Below are 21,234 nucleotides of genomic sequence, written 5' to 3' on the forward strand. Positions count from 1 at the left end.
TGGAGGAATAGTTTGAGAAATTTAAATGTGATTGAGCATTAAATAATATTAAGAGAGTTACTGTGATTATGTGAGAAAATGTTCTTGTTTCCTAGAGATACATATTGAAATATTTATAATGGAATTATGATGTCTATAATTTGCTTAAATATTAAGAAGAAGCAAATATGGCAAAATGCCAATAACTGTTAAGACTAGATGAGATGGTATGAGTATTCACTATGCAGACATATCTCTCTCTCTCTCTCTCTCTCTCTCTCTCTCTCTCTCTCTCATATTTTACTAGAAAGCAAGACAGTAAAATGATCAAATTTGAACCCTAGAAAGCTCACTCCCTAGCTTATTGGGAGATAAGAATGGAAGCAAAAGACCAGTGGGATGATTACTGCAAAATCCACCATGAGTGAGCACAGAGGTCTAGGTAGGGTAGTCAGGGGGAAGAGAAGTGAGCTGATATGAGATACACTTTGCCATACTAACCATAAAATTGTTGATAGGTTCCAGATGGAAGAGTCAGAGAGTCAACACTAATAACAAAAGTTACTACCTACAGGGGTGCAGATAGATAGGAAAATAACTTCTGATGCTCTATAGCACAGAAAGATGACTACGGTTGACAAACTAATTAACTATTTCAAAGTAAACTAAGAGAGGATTCTGAATGTTCCTAATACAAGGAAATAATAAATGTTTAAGGTGAGCTGGGGTTGTGGCTCAGTGGTAGAGTGCTTGCACGTGGGGGGTACTGGGTTCGATCCCCAGCACCACATGAAACTAAATAAATAAAATCAAGGTATAAAAAATGTTTAAGGTGATAGGTATGATCATTAACCGCTGTGTACATGTATTGAAATGTCACACTGTAGTCCATAAATATGTTCAATTGCTATTTATCAATTAAAAGTAAATAAATGTTTTAAAACAAAGGAAAAAGTTCAAAAGACAATAAATACATTGTAAGCATTGTAAGGAGAGAAAAAAAGATGATATTTTATGTTGTGTTCAGTACGTGCCCGTCCAGTCCTTGTTCCCAGTGATCCACATGAATTTAATTCATATAATTCTCACCGTCACATTGTGAAGTACTTACTAGTATTAGCCTCTCTGATTTACGCCACTTGAGCACAGACAGATAAGCAACTTGCCCAAGGTTATACCCCTAGTAGGTGGCACCATTGGAATTGGAATCCAAGCACGCACGCCTAACCATCCCTGGCCTTAAGAATGACGCCAGAACTATTAGTGAAGACACACGTAAGAGTTCCTTTCTATTCACTTTTATGCTCCTCGTTTTAGGATTTATATTCCCAGACCCACGTAGCTTCCCTGGCCCCCACGGAACTACAAGTAACCCATTTCGCCAATCTTGGGCGCAAGAGAGAGAGGTGGATGTGCTCCTTGAAGAGGAGCATAGTTAGGTCAAAAGGGGATAAGCCAAGTGGGAATTCTAGTGTGGCTCCTACTATTTGGTGGAGGAGGTGAAGGTTGCTTAGGTACCCCGCTAAGACAGGGCTCTTGCGTCACGTGTGACGCAAATAAGCGTAAGAGCCGGGGGTGGAGATGTCGTCACCACCCGCCTGCGGTTGGCCGAGTTGCCTTGAGAGGGGCCAGTAGACCCCGCCTTGGAGGTGGGTGGGAAGTGGCAGGCCCCGCCTTGGCTCCGCTGGAAGGCTCCCGCCAGCGTCGCTGCGACTCTGGCGGGGGATCGAGCGCTTGAAGCCTAGAAGGATGCGGCGCCCGCGGCGGGCTGGGGGTCCCGGGGGATCCGGGGGCCTCCGGCTGCTCGTCTGCCTCCTGCTGCTGAGCAGCCACCCGGGAGGCTGCAGCGCCATTAGTGCCCATGGTCAGGAGGAAACTTGGGGGGTGGGGGCAATATGGGGCTGGGAGCAAAACTCGGTACGGGGGTGGGGTGAGGGAAGTGTCGTGAAGGAAAGAAGCCCAGGTAGAATATGTGTATGGGATGGGGTGGAGGAGGCACAGCGCGACGAGGACGACGAGAGGGACGAAAGGGGCGTAGGCCTGGAGGTGGGGCTGGGAATATGCGGGCGGGACCTAAGAGAAGTGGGCTCAGGAGAAAATAGCTGGTTCAGGAGGAGAAATGGACGTGCATGGGGGTAGAGGGGCTTAAAGACGGGCTACAGGACCTCGGGAGCAAGTCTTGCCGAGGCACCAGGGAGTGGTGACCCGTGGTGAAAAATGGGGGAGGGGGGGCAGGGAGGTAGGAAGAGGGAGAGGTAACGGTGATCTCTGGGCGATAAGAGCTGGGGCCCGTAGGCAACCCCTGGAGTATTGGGCTGGGGAAAAGGTCAGGATTTCTCTTTAAGTCTAGAGAGATCGGTTGCTGAGATCTAATCTCCTATAAGAGGGGCCAGCTGGGAGAGGGAGAAGAAGAGGATGAAGAGGGGAGGGTCGTCCTCTGTACCCCTCCCCACAGCGAGGCCTGGTGCTGACTCACATCTGTGCGGACAGAGGCTGTCAGCGCTGACTCACGGGCCGGGGGTGGGGGTGGGAAGGTGGCGCATGGGGGAAGGGGCGCAGCCTCGCCATCTGGCGCCCTCTTTCCCCACCCGGGCTTGGAGACCAACGCAGGGGTTCTTCCTGTGACGCTGTGGGTTAACAAGATGGAGCGGAGGGGTCAGGTCCTCTGGAGACTCCTCTCCCCTCAACCCCTCCCTCTCCCGCAATTCCCTCCTGACAAGCCCTTCGCGGCCCCAGGCTCCTAGGTTCAGCACCACGGACAGCGCGGCGGCACGGGTCTGGAACCGCTTGCCAGGAACACACTGACCCTCTCCCCCCACGCGGGGGAGGTGTATTAGACTTTCCGCCTCGTCTGAGTTCCAGGCTATTAAACTTAAGAGGCTTTCGAAGATTTGGGAAAGTAAATTTTCCTTCTGGATTTGGCCAAAAACTCTCCCATAGTAATTTTATGAAAACAACATGATCCTATAACAAGACTGTCCCCGCCCCCGCCCTTGCCTTGGGCAAGTTGCTTTTCTGTGTGTGTTCAAGCAGCGTAAAGCCGAAAGGCTGCTGCTTCTCAACTCTCAGTAAAGCGACTGGTGGCTCTTAAGGATTCGGACTTTAAAATCCAGAGCCGGATCTCATGCTTTCTTCTGTTCAGGATTCTAGGCCTCTTCCCTACTCTCCTCCCAGATTAAAGGCTTTCTTAGAATGAAAGAATGGGCCCCATCTGGTTTTCCTGTTTCCCTGCCTTTCCATCCATCCTACCATTCTGTGTGGGGGTGTCTGAGCTTCTGCTTACCTGTCCCTCTACAGGCTGTCTATTTGATCGTAGACTCTGCTCTCACCTCGAAGTATGCATTCAGGGTGAGTAAGACCCAGGCATAGGACTCACAAGACAGAGAGGTACAACAAAAAACAAGTGGGAGTCCCAGAAGGGAGGAGAGGGGACAGTCTTGGGATAAGGAGCCCTGACCTTAAGGAACAAGAGAGAAGGTGGAGAAAGTGCTGTTCATTGGCAACCTGTACTTTGATAGGTGTCTTGTTCAAGATTTCTGATACCACTTTTGTCCTCTTAGATGGCTTGTTTGGACAGTGCCAGGTGGGAGTGGGGCAGGCACGGCCCCTTTTGCAAGTCACCTCCCCAGTTCTCCAACGCTTACAAGGTGTGCTCCGACAGCTCATGTCTCAAGGTAAGATCTGCATGCACTGGAGGAGAGAGATTCAAGCTTGGTTAGACATGAGTGGGGAAGTAAGGGACCACCTGACCCGAAGACTTCTTTCTGAAATATTCTTGTCATGCCAACTTCTGGAAACTCACCTTCCCAGATCTTGCTGGAGAAGGGGACAAGAAAAGGATGTGATAAAATCCTAAAGACTGGCTGTTCACATCTGAACTCTGGACTCTAAAAGCACTGGAAGAAGCCAGCATCTGTCTCTTTAGGTCCAGTTTCATTCCCTGGGACTGTCTGAGTGTTCTCCACAGATTCTAAGGTCCTTAGGCAAGAGAACACCCCACTCATTCAATTCATTCATTCAGAACGTATCTATTGAGTATTTACTATGTGAGGGGGGGGCAGGGGGGCATAGTTATAGATGTTGGGGATGTAACAGGGAATAAAACAAAAATCTGTGTTTATTGGGGTTTATGTTTGGAAGATAAGGGGAAGAAACACTATATTAGTTAGAAAATAAATAGTATGCTAGAAGGTAATAAATGGATATTAGGGTAGGCTAGAAAGTGCTATAGAATATTACAGCACAATAAAGGAACCTGAAATGGTGAATTAGAAAGCTGCAGTATACATTTTTGAATATATGTAAATTTTGAACAGACTATAAGGATAAGGAAGAGTTTGCCAGGAGGTTATTCAAGGGAAGAGAGTTTCAGGCAGACCAAACATCTAGGACAAAAGCCCTAAGGCAGGAGCAAGTTTTAGGAACACCATGGATACCACTATAACTGATAGAAAAGTGATGGAAAGAAAAAATAGAAGTCACATTTGGGTAAGTAATGGGGGAAGGAATGTAGTCATTGTAGGGACTCAAGGGAATGTATGGCATTGGCTCCACCCTGAGTACAAGAGATGACCATTGCAGGGTTTTAGCACAGGGGTGCATGATCTAACTTCTATTTTAAAAGGATTATTCTTGCTGCTGTGTTGAGAATACACAGAATGTAGAGAGAGTCAAGGTTTGAAGCAGGAAGTCCAGTGAAAGCTGCCACAATAACTCTGGTAAGAGTTGAGTGTAGTTTGGATTAGGGCGATGATGAAATACTAGATATGGCTATAAAAAGAGAAGTCAGAAATGACATCCACATTGTATTGCCCAGACAACTGAATCAGTGGAGATGTAATTAACTATGATGGGGGAAATTGCACACACACACAAGAAAAACTTTGGTGAAGTTGGGGGATGTTTAGTTTTTGATGTTGAGTTTAACATGTCTGTGCAGGTAGAGTGGAAATTCAAACCTGTGAGATAGGATTTTGAGAGAGAGGACTGGAATAGAGTTATAAATTTGGGATTCTTTGGCATAGAGATGGCAAATATATCTATAAGGTAGATGGTTTAACCAAAGGATTGAGTATATATGAAGAAGAAGACTAAGGATCAAGCCCTGGAGAATTCTTTTTGTGTGTGAAAGAGTGGAGTGTACAGGGATTGAACTCAGGGGCACTCTGTAACTGAACCACAACCCCAGCCCTGTTTTGTATTTTTAAAATATCATTATTTATTTATTTTTATGTGGTCTGAGGATTGAACCCAGTGCCTCACATGTGTGAGGCAGGTGCTCTACCACTGAGCTACAGCCCCAGCCCCCCTATTTTGTATTTTATTTAGAGAGAGGGTCTCACTGAGTTGCTTAGTGCCTCATTTTTGCTGAGGCTGGCTTTGAACTCATGATCCTCCTGCCTCAGTCTCCCAAGCCACTGGAATTACAGGCGGGCACTGCACCTGGCAAGCCCTGGAGAATTCTAATAACCTTTTCCCTGAATTACATCATGAAGTGTCCCATAATACAAGGCCCGAATCACCTTTTATTATGGGAAAAGGGAAAGGGAAGATGGAAGGAGGGAGTAGTCTCAATGTTCCCATTCATAGTTTAAATGTAAGACACATTTTGATTAAACTTAAAACATTTGATATTCTAGTGCGAATATAAATGGCAAATTAGAAAGCTGAAGTATACATTTTTGAATCTATGTAAACTTTGAACAGACTGTAAGGAGAAGGAAGAGTTTGCCAGGACTTTAAGGCCAAAAATACATTCTCCAAGTCAACTGCTCTGTGTGTATGGCTCTGCAGGTCCAGTCCTCAGACTCAGAAGGCTGTATCATCTGGAATCTGTTAGGACCTAGGTGGATGGCCAGTTACCAGGCAGACTTTGTTAACTGTTAAAGTCCAACATGTACAACATGGGGGTACTGTGACCCAGACTCAGTCACAGAAAGAAAGAGACTTTGAAGCTGAGCTTATTTTGGTTAAGAAAGAAGGAGGAGGAGGAAGGTGAAAGGGGAGGAGGAGGAGGAGAAGGAGAAGAAGAGATTTAGAATCGGAAGCCAGTGAGGTAGGAGGAGTGTTCAATGTCCCAGATGCCAAGTGAAAATGTACCAAAGAGGGAGAGATCAACATTGTTAAATGATGATGACAGGTTAAGAAAAATGAGATCTGGGAACTGGCCAATGGATTTAGATAAGCATAATTCACTACTGACCTTGATGAGAGCAGCTTTGGCAAAGTAGTAGTAAAATCCTGAATAGAGAGGCTGGGGCTGGGGATGGGGCTTAATGGTAGAGCGCTTGTCTTGCACACGTGAGGCACTGGATTCGAGGCTCAGCACCACATATAAATAAATAAATAAATGAAATAAAGATATTGTGTTCATCTACAACTAAAAAAAAAATTAAAAATAAAATCCTGAATAGAGTAGATTGAGAGGGAATGGGAGGAAAGAAATTGGATAGAGTGTTGTAGATAAATCTTTCAAGGAATCTTGCTACAAAGAAATGGGATCATAACTGAAGGGAAATGTGATGTCAAATAGTAGTTTTTAAGATGGAAAAATATTGCATCATGTTTTTATGCTGACGGCAACAATTCAGTAGAAAAGGGAGAAGAGGATGATGTAAGAAATAGGGGAGAATTTCGGGGAGGGTGTTCTGGAGTAGGTAAGAGGGAATAGAATCTAGTGTTCAAGTGGAGGAATTAAGTTTAAATAGGAGCACAGGTAGTTAATCAAATATTAAAAGGCAAGAAGGCAGATAGAGATGTTGGTAGATCCCAGAATATTTGTCAAGAGCACCACAAATTATAAATACAGAACATGGAAGAAAAAATGAGGGTAGAGAGTGGGAGATTATTCTTTAAGAATGGGTGACTGGTTTTCCTAAGAGCAGAGTTTCATGGGGTTAAAGGGTCAAACAGAAGATCTGCTTCAGGGTAAGATGATGATGATAACAAATATGAGAATGATAATGATGCCTGATGAGGAGAGGATGTAGAGGTTTAAAGCAAGTTTCCACTGATTTAGAGTTTTCTAAGCACTTTCATTTCCATGGTCACACTTGATCCTCACAATCACATTGTGAGCTATGTGTTATTCCCATATGGAAACTGAGATTCAGGAAAATAATAATAATAGCTATAATAATAGTGTTGTTGAAAGTTCATTATGTGACAGGCACTATTCTATTTAATATATGTTATTTTAGTTAATACAAAAATCTCAGGAGAGGGCCAGGGTTGTGGCTCAGGGGTAATGTGCTTGCCTAGCATGTGTGAGGCACTGGGTTCAATTCTCAGCACCACATACAAATAAATAAAATAAAGGTCCAACAACAACTTATATATATATATATATATTAGGTGTTATAAATGCCCATCTTATGGAGGAGAGAATTGAGATAATTGAGGCTCAGCAATCTTCCCAAGATCACTGAATTCCTCAGTGGCAGAGGCAGATTCAAACCCAAGTCTGACTCCAAAAGCTGGACCTGAGGGTGAGAAAAAGCAGCTCATATCACCCTATGGGTCTCCAGCCTCCTCCACTGCCTCTCTGCTCTGCCAAACTCAATGCACTGCAGTGTAGGGGGTGTGCTTTTTGTGACTGGGCCCCCAGACTCCTCAGCCACTCTCACCTATCATTGCCCAACAGGATTATCCTGGCATGATGACCTCACACAGTATGTGATCTCCCAGGAAATGGAGCGCATCCCCAGGCTTCGCCCCCCAGAGCCCCGGCCAAGGGACAGGTAGGCAGCCTTTCTCAGCAACCTTAGTGTATTGAGGCTGGTGGTGTGTGGTCTTCTTGATGGTGAGAAGGGAGGGGAAGGGAAGAAGAGGGTACCAAGGTCATCAGACTGAAACACAGATAAAAGAGATTCAGGAATGGTCACTCTCTGACATGCTCACATGCCCAGTAGGAGCTGGGTGCACCCTGGGGATCAAAAAAAAAAAAAAGTATTAAAAATACACTCAAAAACATTATTTGAAAGTTTTAAACCCTGTCTCAAAAAAAAAATTAGAAGGGCTGGGGTTGTAGTTCAGCAATAGAGTGCCCTTGCTTTCTATCCCTAGTACCACCAAAAAAGTCATTATTTGATATTTTATAAGAATCATAAAAGAGTCATCTTAGGCAGATTAGAATTTTGTTGAAGTCACTTAACATTCAGTTTCATCACTATGTGGAATTGTTTATGGCAAGAGATATCACCATTTTTCCATGGCTAGGACCTCTAAGGCAGTGTCCAGACCCAGCAAAGCGGAAGAAGAGCAATGAGGTTCACTGAGCTCAGAAGAAAGCATGCGGCAGGGTGGGGGGACAGGGCAGTCTTGAATGTTTGAACATACACGAGAAGAACCAGCACACAAGGACAACTAGGCACACTGCAGCCACAGTTCATCTTTAGAGGCTCAATCTGCTTTTCCTGCTCCCATTCTGCCCTCCTCCAATCCTAGCCATATGCCTCCCTGACCCAGCAGCTCTGTTTTGGGGACCTAGGCATGCTTACCAAGGAGGCAGATACCTCAACCCAGGCTTGTCTCTCTGACCTTTCCCAAGTCCTTCTGGTACATCTCCTGTCCCCTGAGGTCACCTCATTTCTTAAGAGATCAGGCTTACTCTACCCGTCTGACCCCCTGCCCCCATCTCTTCTTCGTAAGCTCTCTATCCCCTTGCTGCATAAACCATCACACACACACTTTGCTTTCCTCCCCAGATCTGGCTTGGTGCCCAGGAGACCTGGTCCTGCTGGGGAGCTGCTTTCACAGGGCACCCCCACTGGTTCTTCCCCTGCTGCCCAGGGGCTTCCTCGACCTCCCATGGGTGGGGGTGGAGCTGGGGCAGGCTCCCCACTGTCCCCTCTGCAGGCTGAGTTGCTGCCTCCTCTCTTGGAGCATCTTCTGCTGCCCCCGCAGGCTCCCCACCCTGCCCTGAGTTATGAACCCACCTTGTTGCAGCCCTACCTGTTCCACCAGGTGAGCCCTTGACTCTGGCCCTTTCCCCACCTTCCATCCCTGGTTCTGACTTTTTCCCTTACTGGTATCTCTGAATTTCCACAGTTTGGCTCCCGTGATGGCTCCCGGAGCCCAGAGAGCTCATCAGGAATGGTCAGTGTTGGCCCCCTGCCCAAGGCCGAAGCTCCTCCCCTCTTCAGCAGAACTGCATCCAAGGGCATGTTTGGGGCCCATTCTGGTCACTCCTATGGGGACCTTCCTGGGCCCTCACCTGCTCAGCTTTTCCAGGATTCAGCGTTGCTTTACTTGGCCCAGGACTTGCCAGTGCCCAACAGGGCTAGGACACCAAGGCTACCAGAGCCAGGGGACAGCAGTCAGGCAGAAGTCTCTTCAGAGGGGTATGAGCAGGAAGGACGAGTGGATCGTGGGGAGAAGCCTCCTTCCCCAGCAGTGCAGCCAGGTAACAGACCTCAGCATCCACCTCCCTGACTAAGGAAGCTGCTTTGGGAGAACCATGGGGTGCCTTCCTGACTACCCATGCATCTGTTGAAGTGTCCCCAAAATCATCCATACATTTAACTAGTGTCTACTAACAAGGTGATCCATGTAGGCACTAGCATAGATGGGAGTACTGTGGGGTGCGAACTGGATATTAATCTTCAGATGAAGAACTGAAATGCCCATAGAGGGCCTGGAGTTTGGTATTGGCTCCAGAGAGGTCTTTTCCCCAAAGTGTGTACAAGGGCTGGGAAGGGGATGGTATCAGTGTCCGATTATTTAAGAAGAATCACTTAAATGTGCTAGTCCACCCTCCCAGTCAGTTCATTCCATCATCTGCCCTAAGCTCTGTGTCTGGCCCCCAGCGGATATAGCCCTGCAGAGACTGGCCACTGTCTTGGCGGGCTATGGAGTGGAGCTGCGTCAACTGACCCCTGAGCAACTTTCCACGCTCTCAACTCTGCTGCAGCTGCTTCCCAAGGCCACAGGAAGAAATCCAGGTGAGTGTCCAAGCAGAGAGACCAGTGACTCCCAAATCCAAGGAGGCTTCTAGCCCCACCTGTCAAGACCACAGGGAGAAGCCCAAAGGGAAAGAGTCAGAGTCAAGGTCAGGGGAAGAGAGGTTTTTTTCATACACAGAGTAATTTCCAGCAGACAGCAGGGAGCAAGTGGTAGGGTGATGAAATGAGGAGTTTGATCAAGAAAAGACTAAAGGGTGGAAGTAATGGAAAAGAAGATATGGGCAGGGGGACTGGGGGAGACATGAAGAAGGGTGGGTCAATGCTAATGAGGACACGAGGAGTGCAGGAGTGCGTGGCCTGTGAGTAGAGGCCAAAAATTGATGGGTAGAGGGAGAACTGAACAAAGAATAACTTAGAGAGATATGGCCAATGATGAAAGGAGAAGTTAAGAAAGCAGTGCCTTATAAGGCCGAACCAAAGAGGAATGAGGCATCAATAGAGTCTTAGTCACTAAAACAAGATCAAGGCCACAACAGATAGAACAGGCTCAGGGGCTCCAGCCTCTTCTCCCACCTGTGTTGTTGTGTAGATGTTGTTCTTGGCCCTTTTCCCCAGACTCTTGTTTTTCCTATCTCTACAGGAGGGATTGTAAATGTTGGAGCTGATGTCAAGAAAGTAAGTTCCCAGCACCTCCCTGACCTGTAAATGTCCCATGGCAGTACACTCCCTTGCTGAAACCTAAATCTCAGAATCAGGACTTAGAATCTGTTTCCTCCAGTCCCTCATCTTGGGCCCAGAGAGCTCAAGTCATTGTCTGTGGTTTTATATCAAGTTGTTGGCAGAGCTGGAATTAGAAACCAGAATCCTTGTTTCATTCCTCTTTCACTAAAATCCTTTCAGACTATTCTCTGGGGATTCCTGCAGCAAGAGAAGAGTTGAGAGAAGGCAGCCTCCTGTCCATCTGTAGCTGGAGGAGCTCTGCTTCTCTCCATTTTAGGTGTCAGACTTCCAAGATATTGTAGCTGAACAAAAAGTCTTAAAAACATTGCCTGCTGTTCCTCTTCAAACCTCACCCCAGCTTTTCTGGCTCCAGAAGTTCCTCCCACTCCTCCAACTCCATCCCAGATCATGTTTACTCATTCAATCTTTTATTCATTCATTCATCCACTTGGCTCACATTTTCTGGATGCACTGTCTATACCCAGCGCTGCACCAGGCCCTGGCTTAAGCTCCACTGTGGAAAGCTCAGAGTCCAGGGTGTGGCCCCCCTCCCACAAACCCCTCCACTGTAGGTAGTCCACACCTTCATTCTCTCTTCTAACAGACAATGGAGGAGCAGGTGCAGGGTGGAGACAGAGCAGAACCTCCACCCCCCACCCCCTCCCTGCCTGGGTACCCCACTGCCAGCCCTGTCTCCAATAAAGACCAGCAACTGCTGAGCCCTGCCTCCTCTGAGCCCCCCAAAGCTGTGAGTCTCCCCGCTACACCTGTCCTGCTGGAGAAGAAAAGTTCATTGGGCCAAATCCAGCCCACAGTGGTGGGACAACCTTTAGCTCGGCCATCAGCAGAAGAGTATGGCTACATCGTCACTGACCAGAAGTAAGGGCTCCAGCTCAGAGAAACCTTTCAGTCCCTTGGGGTTGGGCTGGCCTATGTGGCGGGAAGCAAAAGCAGAAATCCAAATGTGAAAGACAGGGAGGTGGTAGCAGCTCTGCATCCCTGGAGGTGGCTTGTTTTAAGAAAGTGACTGAGAATATCCCCACTTTCCTTCCTCTGCCTGCTACCCGCCTCCAGACCCCTGAGCCTGGCTGCAGGAGTGAAGCTGCTGGAGATCCTGGCTGAGCATGTGCACATGTCCTCAGGCAGCTTCATCAACATCAGGTGGGGCGGCTATCTTAATGGGGCAGTGGCAGGGGTCTAGAAGACAGCTTGAGCCCTGCAGTGGCTGGAGGGACTCAGGGGAGGAAAGGAAGACAAGTTCTGGGGTCAGAGATGCTCCCAGCTGTACTGAAGGTACAGCCACACCTATCCTTGCTGCTGGTTCCATTCATTATCTGCCTGCCATCAGACACCAACTGTGGGGGCATCCCTGACCTGCTCCAGCCCCATCCTTTAATGGGGAGAGAGCCAGAGTTGGCCTCTCTATTAGAGCCTGGTGTCTAGGGTAGGTGAGGCAGTAACATAGCACCTACTTGGCAGTGTGGTGGGACCGGCCCTCACCTTCCGCATCCGGCACAATGAACAGAACCTGTCTTTGGCGGATGTGACCCAGCAAGCTGGTAAATACCACCCCGCAACTTCAAGCCCAGGCTTGACCCTGGACCCAGTCCTAATATCCAGGCCTGGGGCTGATACTCCCTTTAAATATCCCCGGCCCACATGCCATCTAGGCCCTACCTGCCACCTGGCATAGTATGACATGGGATGGAGACCATATAGGACTGGAGAGAGCCTGACCTGTGTCCTCTCTGCAGGGCTGGTGAAGTCTGAACTGGAAGCACAGACAGGGCTCCAGATCTTACAGACAGGAGTGGGACAGGTAGGCACTATCCCAGGGGGCTGACGTTGTCCACAAGAGATGGAGGCAAACTTGACAATACAACTGAGCAGAAACCTCATTTATCTGGCTGGCCAGCCCTCGCCCCCCGACCTTTGCCAACTAGCCCCTCCCCATGCATTTCCTTTTATGGCCAGCAGATGGCCCCAGTGGCCCCTCCCTGTGGGACCAGCCTTTTAAAAAAAGGCTTATGCTTGGAAGAACTGAGATGCCCTTGGTCTCCTGCAACAAAGTCTCTCAATTCTAAGGGGAAACTTGGCACAGAAGAAACACAATACTCAAAATATGTTTGTAGTCAACATCTAACACTTATGCCTCACACTCCAGTATTCCATTCTGCTAGTTCCTTCCCCACTTCTTCCTGTCTGTCTTTATATGGAAATCTTTCTGAAGGAAGTCACCCCCAGTGTCTCTGGCACTTGAGTTGTCTGATGGGGATGAGAAGGAGCACCTGAGCCATTCTGACCTCACAGCTTTGCCCCAGGAAATGTCCTAGCAAGGATCAGGACAGGGGCATGGGTGACAAGCAGCACCTAAGTCCACCCCCCAACACACACCACTTCCTCCCTTCCTGATTCTGACTTTGTTCCTACAGAGGGAGGAGGCAGCCGCAGTCCTTCCCCGACCAGCCCACAGCACCTCTCCCATGCGCTCAGTGCTGCTTACTCTGGTGGCCCTGGCAGGTGTTGCTGGGCTACTAGTGGCTTTGGCAGTGGCTCTGTGTATGCGCCAGCACTCGAGGCAGCGGGACAAGGAGCGCCTGGCAGCCCTGGGGCCTGAGGGAGCCCATGGTGACACTACTTTTGAGTACCAGGTGTGCAATCCCAGAAGGTTGTCAAGGGGAGGAAGAGCAAGGGGCTGAGGAGTCTGGGTCTTGCTTGGAGTGAAGGTGGGAGTGCAATGGCGAGCGAGTTGTCATCCCTAGGAATGTCCAGGCAGAGACTGAAGAGGGTCCAGCAGGTGTTATGAGGGAATTTCTGAATGAATGGGAATTCCCACATGGAGCAGATACTTCCAGAAGTTCATTCCAATGCTATGATTCTGAGGGTCTAGGATTTCACCCTGTAATATCTGAGGTTGTTATAAACCACACGCAAGCAGAAAACTCTGACAAGGATGAGGGCCAGGGTAGAAGATTCTACCTCAGAGGAGTTGGGTTCAAGGGTGTGCCTAGAGACCTAGACTTGAACCTAGGCCCCTGTTGAAAGGCTTCAGAGGACCCATAGGCCTCACCTGATTCTTCTTCCTCTGCAGGACCTATGTCGCCAGCACATGGCCACAAAGTCCCTGTTCAACCGGGCAGAGGGTCCACCAGAGCCTTCGAGGGTGAGCAGTGTGTCCTCCCAGTTCAGTGATGCGGCTCAGGCCAGCCCCAGCTCCCACAGCAGCACACCATCCTGGTGCGAGGAGCCTGCCCAGGCCAACATGGACATCTCCACGGGACACATGATTCTGGTCAGGACAGGGCTTGGGTCCTGAAAGGGGAGGGAACAGGATGGTGGGAGAATTAGGACTGGCGGTGTAGGCCAGAGCCTCGCTGTGGTGCCCCTGCAGGCGTACATGGAGGACCACCTGCGGAACCGGGACCGCCTGGCCAAGGAGTGGCAAGCCCTGTGTGCCTACCAAGCAGAGCCGAACACCTGCGCCACTGCCCAGGGAGAGGGCAACATCAAAAAGAACCGCCATCCGGACTTCCTGCCCTGTAAGTGAGCCCTGACTAGCCTGGCCCCCGCTCTCTGCTGGGATCTCTGAAGGGCTGTGAGGAAAGCGCTGGGCTCCTACTCCTGGCTTAGGCTGAGTGGCAGAGGTGCCAGGACCCCAGTGACCAGAGAGTCATCTGGGGTGGGATGTCGGGTCTGTGCAGATGATCATGCCCGCATCAAGCTGAAGGTGGAGAGCAGCCCTTCTCGAAGTGATTACATCAACGCCAGCCCCATTGTGAGTGGCCCTGACTCCATCCTCCTCCTCTGCCCCATTTGTGTCCTGCCTTTCTTGACTTCATTCTCTGTGGTCACCTCCCACCTCACCCAAGTCCCTGGAATTGTGGGGCTGATATTCTAGTATGGAAATAAGGGCTTCTCTGTCTTCCCTGGCCCGGTCTCTTTGACCAAGCCTCTCCATAGTAGCAGTGCCCATTCTGGCTCTTGATGTATCTTCCTGCCCTCAGATTGAACATGACCCGCGGATGCCAGCCTACATAGCTACACAGGGTCCGCTGTCCCATACCATCGCTGACTTCTGGCAGGTGGGCTCTTGGAATGACCTCTAGGGATCAGGGGACTTTGTGGTCAGTAAGGGCCAGTCATGTTACAATGGGAGGTTAGAGTGCAGTTTATCTGGGTCTCTGTCCACAGATGGTATGGGAGAGTGGCTGCACTGTCATCGTCATGCTGACTCCACTGGTGGAGGATGGTGTCAAGCAGTGTGACCGCTACTGGCCAGATGAGGGCTCCTCTCTGTATCACGTATATGAGGTCAGCAGGGTCCCCACACCAAGGAGAAGACAAGAGTGGAGTGGGGCAGATGAATGATGGCCTGCCTAGTCATTCATGTATTTATATGAATATATGTGCATAGACACATATATGTACATATATATATATATATATATATATATGCATACACCTACCTACATATACATATGTGTCTGCCTGTATGTCCTGTCTAGGGTCAAAAAAGTGTTTATAGGGACTTAGAATAAAAGTATAGAAATAAAACCACTGAAACTGAGATAAGAAGCTAAGAGCCATGATTATGTGAGACAGAGAAAATAAGTATACCCAAAATCAGAGAGTAAGACTTCCTTTAATTGAGTCTAACTGAGCTCTGAGTTTCTCAATGGCCAAAGCAAAGAAAGAAATATCACCAGTCACACGTGTTGCTTACGTAAAATAGGGAAAAAAAATGTGTTCTCATTGGGTGAGAAGATAGATAGGTATGGGGAGAGGAGAAGGAGACAAAGCAGGGGAAGGCAGTAGAGATTCCAGACGAACGGGAGACAGTGATCCCCTGTAAGACCAGGGATCTTAAGAACACAATAGAAGTTGCTCATGGCCAGATAATCCCGGATAGTACTTTTTTCATTATCAATGAGCACTCTATAGTCTTTGTTCTTTATAAGCCTTTTGTCGGTCCTGCTCATGGGTAAAGGAAAAAATTGAATAGAAATATTATGAAATTTCATCAAAGTTTGTGATCGACTAGCAAACTTTGGAAGACCTGTGAGAAGGAGCAAGGAGAGGCTCCAACCTCTAGGAGTTCATAGTAATAGTTGTTCTGGGTGGAAAAGTCACCAGTTGTCCTGAGCAGTAGATAAACGACATAGGCTGCCAGGGTTCTTGAGGACAGCTGGGACAAGGTGGGGCGGTGTGGAGTGGTACATTGCCTGAAGAATTTCTGGAGCGAGGTGGGGACCCCCGAGGCCCGGGTTGCGAGGGATGCGTGCGCAGCCTGGAGGCGGGAGCGTTCCTGCGGCGCTCAGGTCCCCGGTCCCGGGCAGGTGAACCTGGTGTCGGAGCACATCTGGTGCGAAGACTTCCTGGTGCGGAGCTTCTACCTGAAGAACGTGCAGACCCAGGAGACGCGGACGCTCACGCAGTTCCACTTCCTCAGCTGGCCGGCAGAGGGCACTCCGGCCTCCACCCGGCCGCTGCTGGACTTCCGCAGGTGAAAAGCTCGACGAGGGGCTGGACTCCCTCGTGTCCCCTCGGCCCTCCAGCTCCTCCTGGTGCCCCAGGTCTAATTTGGAGCCTCGACCCTTGACCCCTGCAGCCCGCCCACCACCCTCTCGCTCAAAGGCATCCCCAGCCCGTGACTGGTCTCAGTCTGGCCAGCTGTGTGCTTCTCCCACCCTCTCTTTCTCCCTGCCTCTCTGTGGCTGCCTCCTAATTTCCCAGCTTCCTTGCAAAAGGGCAAACGTTGTTTGTAGCTGCCCTCCCTGTCTCCGCTCCTCCACTGGGCTTTGCTTCCTGCCCTGCCACCCTGCAAATTTCTCCCACCTTCCTTCTTTCCATCCCTCCCTCGTGGCCACTATCGATTCTGTGATCTGCAGCTAGTATTCTCACTCTAGATGCATAGTTACAAGGGGAGCCGAAAAGCAGCTGAAAGCCAAGGGCAAGAGTACAGAAAGGACTGAGACTGTCAGAGGGAGGGCAGTAGGGTGTCTATCTTGGGAACTCCTTGGAGCAGGGGCAGAAGCTAACTGAAGAGGGCTGGGGTCGTAGTTCGGTGGTACAGCACTTGCCTTAGCATGTGTGAGGTCCTGGGTTCAATCCCCAGAATGGGGGAGAGGGAGAGAAGCTGAGGGACTCAACCTGTTGTGACACTGGAACCAAGACCAGGCCAGAACTCCAGCGTCCCCTGCCCTTCCCCAGCCAGGCAGGTGGCTGGAAGCAGGGCCTCTCTGCCCTGCAGTTATTGTGTGTTGCCAGTCTCTTGCCAGGCTGGCCTGGGTCTCTGGGCAGAGAATCAGAGCTAGGGTGGAGACCTGGGTATACTTTTTTGAACATGAGGACAACTAGAGTCCCTGGATGGGAGCATATCTAAAAAGCAATGCCAGGGTGTTGGAGCTATTTCCCATTTTTGACCTTTAAAAATCCTGATCAGGCTGAGGGTGTAGCTCAGCTGTGGAGTGCTTGCATAGCATGTGTGAGGCTCTGAGTTGCATCCCAGCACTGCCAAAAAAGTTAAAAATCCTGATAGGACCTTACATCGATCTGTTTTAGGGCTGCATATACAAGCTAAAGGTTTGTAAGCTAGGCTAGAATTATGCAAATTCAGTTGGAATGAGACATCCAGAACAAATTAATCATTTTGGTGAAGGCCCACCAGAGGGAAGGCAAATTAATAAAGGAAGTCCTAGAAAGTGACCCTGGGCAAGTTTCTTGGCCTCCCTCTGTTCTCTTACCTGTGAAATGAGGCTGATGACACATACTTTAGGGGACTGTTACAAGATTTAATAGGATCAAACATGTAAAATCTAGTTGTACATAGCAAGGACTCAGTTAATTCCAGATACTATTTATGATCGTTATTATGAACCAGCTGAAAACCATCATTGTGACCCCCATTCAACCCCAGCCTTCTGGTGCACCCACCAGTATGCTAGAAAGCCACATGGACTCCTGTAAAACCATTCAAAGTCCCCTGGTCCCTTAGCTGGAGGATCACTAAGTCCCAAGTTCCTCCTGAAACAATCTGACCCCTAAGAAGTTCCTCCCTATCCTGAGGGTATTAGGAGTCTGTCAGTGACCCTCAAAGACAGAAGGTTATAAGGGATGATGGAAGGTTAGATAAGGCCACTGAGGGAGGGAGAAACCCCTGCTCTTTGCTGAACTGTGGTCAGGGGTAGAGAGAAGCATCCAAAGTCCAAGTGGACCCTAAGTCTGAATATAACCCAGACATAGAATGCCTGGGCAGAGGTGAGGTTGATTCAGGGAGACAGGCGGCAACTCAGTGTTCAGAGATGAGTGGTTTTCCTCCCTTGGCCAGAGGAAGTGTGTGCCCAGTGTGACCTGATGTCACTGCTGGTGATGACCATTAGGAGTCTGAATGAGGAGGGGCATGGTCTGGGTGTTTGTAGAGGATGAGCAGAATAATGCCCTTGAAGTTACCCCTTGGATTCTGGCAGAGGCAGCTATTAATGTTATTGTGTGTTGTCATGATTAGTAGCTATCATTTATTGAGCACCCACTGTGTGCCATATCTTGCACTTAGTACTTTACTTAGATTTCTTGTGATTGTCATAAGAACCTTAAGGAAAAGATTACTATTATTATATCCCCAACTTTACAGGTAAGAAATTTGAGTTTCAAAGAGGTTAAATCCAGGAACATAGCTTCGGCACATAGCTCTTAAGTGACAAGTCAACCCCAGTGCCACCCACACAAATTCTTGATTCTTTGCCTCCAGCCCTGACTTCTTTCTCCAACCCTCTTCCCACTGCCCTGACCATGGGGTTGGGTGGGAGGAGGTAGATGATAAGGCCAACAGGTGTGTTCTGGGCTCCCTTCCTCACTGCTGGTGCCCAGTGGCGCTCACAGCCATTTCTCATTGCAGGAAGGTGAACAAATGCTACCGGGGCCGCTCCTGCCCCATCATCGTGCATTGCAGGTTAGTGGGGACAAAAAGTGCAGGGCAGCCCAGGCTTGGAGAGTCCCCAGGCTGGAGTCTTCCTGAGTCCCATCCTTCTTTGGCCTTGCTCCCTCTGTACATCTCCCGTGCACATTGCCGGCCTGTCCCCTTAAGACTGGCACACTCTAGTCCACAGACTAAATCTGGCACAGCCTGTTTTTAGTCTTGTTGTTTAGTGGCCCATGAGCTAAGAATGGTTGAAGGGGAAAAAAAAGAATGTGACAGACTCTCTGTGACCCTTTCCACAGAAAGTTGGCCAAACAAAAGCCTGGCCCCTTGTTAGGGAGGGCTGTTCCCCCACCCGCTGGAGTCTCCTCCACAGGACTGACCTATGGCTCTCCTTTTGGGTTGTCCCAGTGCCCAGGGATACCCCACAGTTCACAGGCTCCCCTCTCTTGGCCCAAGCCCCAGGGCCCAGACACTATGACCTTTCTCTCATTCGTGGCTCACTAGCGCCCTCCCCGGGCCCACCCTAATGGATCAACCAGTGTTGTCTCCAACCCAAACTTCCAGGCCTCCTCCACCCCTCTCCCCCATTCTACTGGGCCCCTCGCTAAGCCTGTCAACAATTCCTCCTGTTACAGTGATGGTGCAGGGAGGACTGGCACCTACATCCTCATTGACATGGTACTGAACCGCATGGCAAAAGGTAAGGACCATCCCCACAGTGCTTGAAGCTCTAGGGCGGTGGCTTGAGGCTCCCCAGCACCAGGTGCCTGGGAGCTTATGGAGCAGCAGTCTGTCAGGCTTCCAGGCTTTGCCCCATCCTCCATGCCACCCCCCCACCTCTGGATGCCCCGGGATTTCTTTGCCCTAGCCTCCTCTGGACACCCCTGCAGCCCGGTGTTCTACCCTTTTTCCAGGAGTGAAGGAGATTGACATTGCTGCCACCCTGGAACATGTCCGTGACCAGCGACCTGGCCTTGTCCGCTCTAAGGTGACTGTGCCTTCCTGCCCTGACTCTAGCTGCCACCCTTCCCTAGCAGCCATGTCAGCCACCCTGGGAACAGCAGCAGCAGCCTGCTTCTCCCTTCTACCTCTGGACTTCCCTAGGGGCTCTCCTCCCAAGAAACCTGCCCAGTACCCCCATCTGTGGAAAACCCCTCAAGGCAAAAACATAGACCAGGTCTCCCCATGACTCTCCTGTCATTGCCCTTCCCCAGGACCAGTTTGAATTTGCCCTGACAGCTGTGGCAGAGGAGGTGAACGCCATCCTCAAGGCCCTACCCCAGTGAGACTCCCACGCCCCCTAGTGGGCAGCCCAGCCTCCGTTCCTTCTGCCTGTGTGAGCATCTATCTGTATATCTACTCCTCACCCCAGCCCACCACCTTGGTCCCTCTGGGCCCACCCAGCCCTTCCAAGAGCAGTGTGCAAGGGAGGAGAAGTGGGAAGGGCAGGCCTGTCCAGCTTCACACATGCCGGAGTTGGGGTAGCTCCTGGGGGAGTTGGCAGTGGCCAGGAGGAGAGGAGAGGCCGTGGGCAGCAAGCCTACCCAGAGCCTTCTCCTGCCTGAATTCCCTGGCCCCTCTTTGTGGTTCTGGATGCTCCCGACACCTCCGTGTATTTCCCTGGCCTGCTGTGTGGACAGAGCGGGGTGGGGTGCACCAGCTTTCCCAGCCCTGTTGCTACTGGCCTGCCACCTTGACCCCCACAAGGGGACTCTCCTCCCTGCCCCCAGGCCTCCTCTCTCTACCCTCCCGCCATGTGCCAATCAACCTCTCTCCCTCTGGCACAAGAGAGCATTTCTAGAAAAATCTACTTTTGTATCAATGTGAATAAAGTTAGTGTTGTCTGTGCAGCTGCAACCCTGACTCCTTCGTGTTTCTGTCTGCTCTGCTTCCAGACCAGCCTCAGCCCTGGTCCCAGCTGAGCCCTTTCCATCTCTCCTTAGAGGATGGGACACTGCAGCCTGGAGGCTCGCTTCCCTCCGTCTGATCAGTGGTGTGTTAGGCGCATATAACCACCAGGCAGTCCTTGTTTACCCTGTTTCTAGGTGGCTGGCAGTCTCCAAGGTGTCTCACGTTTATTAACTTGATCTTCACAAACCACCACCCAGGATTAGCCTCTTTCGAAGATGAAGAGGCTGCAGCATGGCCCTGGCCCAGGTGGTACACCCTTGTAAGTGGTAGAGTTAGGACCAGACCCAGCAGCTTGATCTCCCTGCTGCCTTCCCTCTCAAGTCTGGGCAGCTGTTTTGTGCACTTTGTCCTGGGGAATAACTTTCATATGGTGCAGGACTGAGGTTAGGCCCTGTGGAGGTCACTCTATAGCAAACTCTGACAGTGGTGCCAGGAAGACCTCTTTACCTGGGGGGTGGGGTGAGGGGGGATTCTTCTCCCTTTCTGTCCCACCCCAGCTTCCAGGTATCTCCCTTATGAGGCATTCCTTCTCCCAGCAGTCCTCACCTGTGTGCCAAGAGGTGCCCCTGGACAATGATGGTGGACACAGAGCCTGAGGCCTGGGCCACATAGGAGTTAGGACCACTTACCCATGTAGAGGCTCAGTCTCCCAGAGCAAATACCATCTGCCAGAGTGGGAAGTGAGGGGACCAGCCAGCACAACACAGGCCCCTGCTGTCCATCCACTCTACCAAGGTGCAACCCAACGTACTCAACATCTCAGGGCGGAAGCAGGGAAAACAGCCACTTTCACAAACTTCTGGC

The 21,234-nt window shown here is 49.9% G+C and overlaps 1 protein-coding gene across 2 annotated transcripts; it reads left to right on the plus strand.

Moving 5' to 3' along the window:
* Nucleotides 1–1,722: 1,722 nt before the first annotated feature.
* Ptprn (protein tyrosine phosphatase receptor type N) lies at nt 1,723–19,805 on the plus strand. Of its 2 annotated transcripts, XM_076865949.1 has the most exons (23): nt 1,723–1,843; nt 3,277–3,327; nt 3,540–3,653; nt 7,622–7,718; nt 8,685–8,943; nt 9,028–9,382; nt 9,786–9,920; nt 10,522–10,556; nt 11,206–11,480; nt 11,676–11,762; nt 12,081–12,160; nt 12,356–12,420; nt 13,034–13,252; nt 13,693–13,893; nt 13,993–14,140; nt 14,303–14,376; nt 14,606–14,683; nt 14,793–14,912; nt 15,938–16,104; nt 18,496–18,549; nt 19,155–19,219; nt 19,434–19,507; nt 19,734–19,805. In XM_076865949.1, the coding sequence occupies exons 1-23, from the start codon at nt 1,729–1,731 to the stop codon at nt 19,803–19,805; spliced, it is 2,940 nt and encodes a 979-aa protein (XP_076722064.1). In that variant the 5' UTR covers nt 1,723–1,728. The 2 variants fall into 2 exon arrangements, with proteins under 2 accessions (XP_076722064.1, XP_076722063.1); XM_076865948.1 differs by lacking the exon at nt 11,676–11,762 and having other exon boundaries at nt 1,729–1,843.
* The last annotated feature ends 1,429 nt before the right edge of the window (nt 19,806–21,234 follow it).

Source organism: Callospermophilus lateralis, chromosome 9, assembly GCF_048772815.1.
Source record: "Callospermophilus lateralis isolate mCalLat2 chromosome 9, mCalLat2.hap1, whole genome shotgun sequence".
Taxonomy (NCBI): Eukaryota; Metazoa; Chordata; class Mammalia; order Rodentia; family Sciuridae; genus Callospermophilus; species Callospermophilus lateralis.

Excerpts from the sequence above, each read along its gene's own strand:
- Ptprn (XM_076865949.1), top strand. The coding sequence starts at position 1,729 with ATGCGGCGCCCGCGGCGGGCTGGGGGTCCCGGGGGATCCGGGGGCCTC. Across the intron at positions 12,161-12,355 it reads GGATGTGACCCAGCAAGCTG|GGCTGGTGAAGTCTGAACTG; the intron begins GTAAATACCACC and ends TCCTCTCTGCAG. Across the intron at positions 14,377-14,605 it reads ACATCAACGCCAGCCCCATT|ATTGAACATGACCCGCGGAT; the intron begins GTGAGTGGCCCT and ends TCCTGCCCTCAG.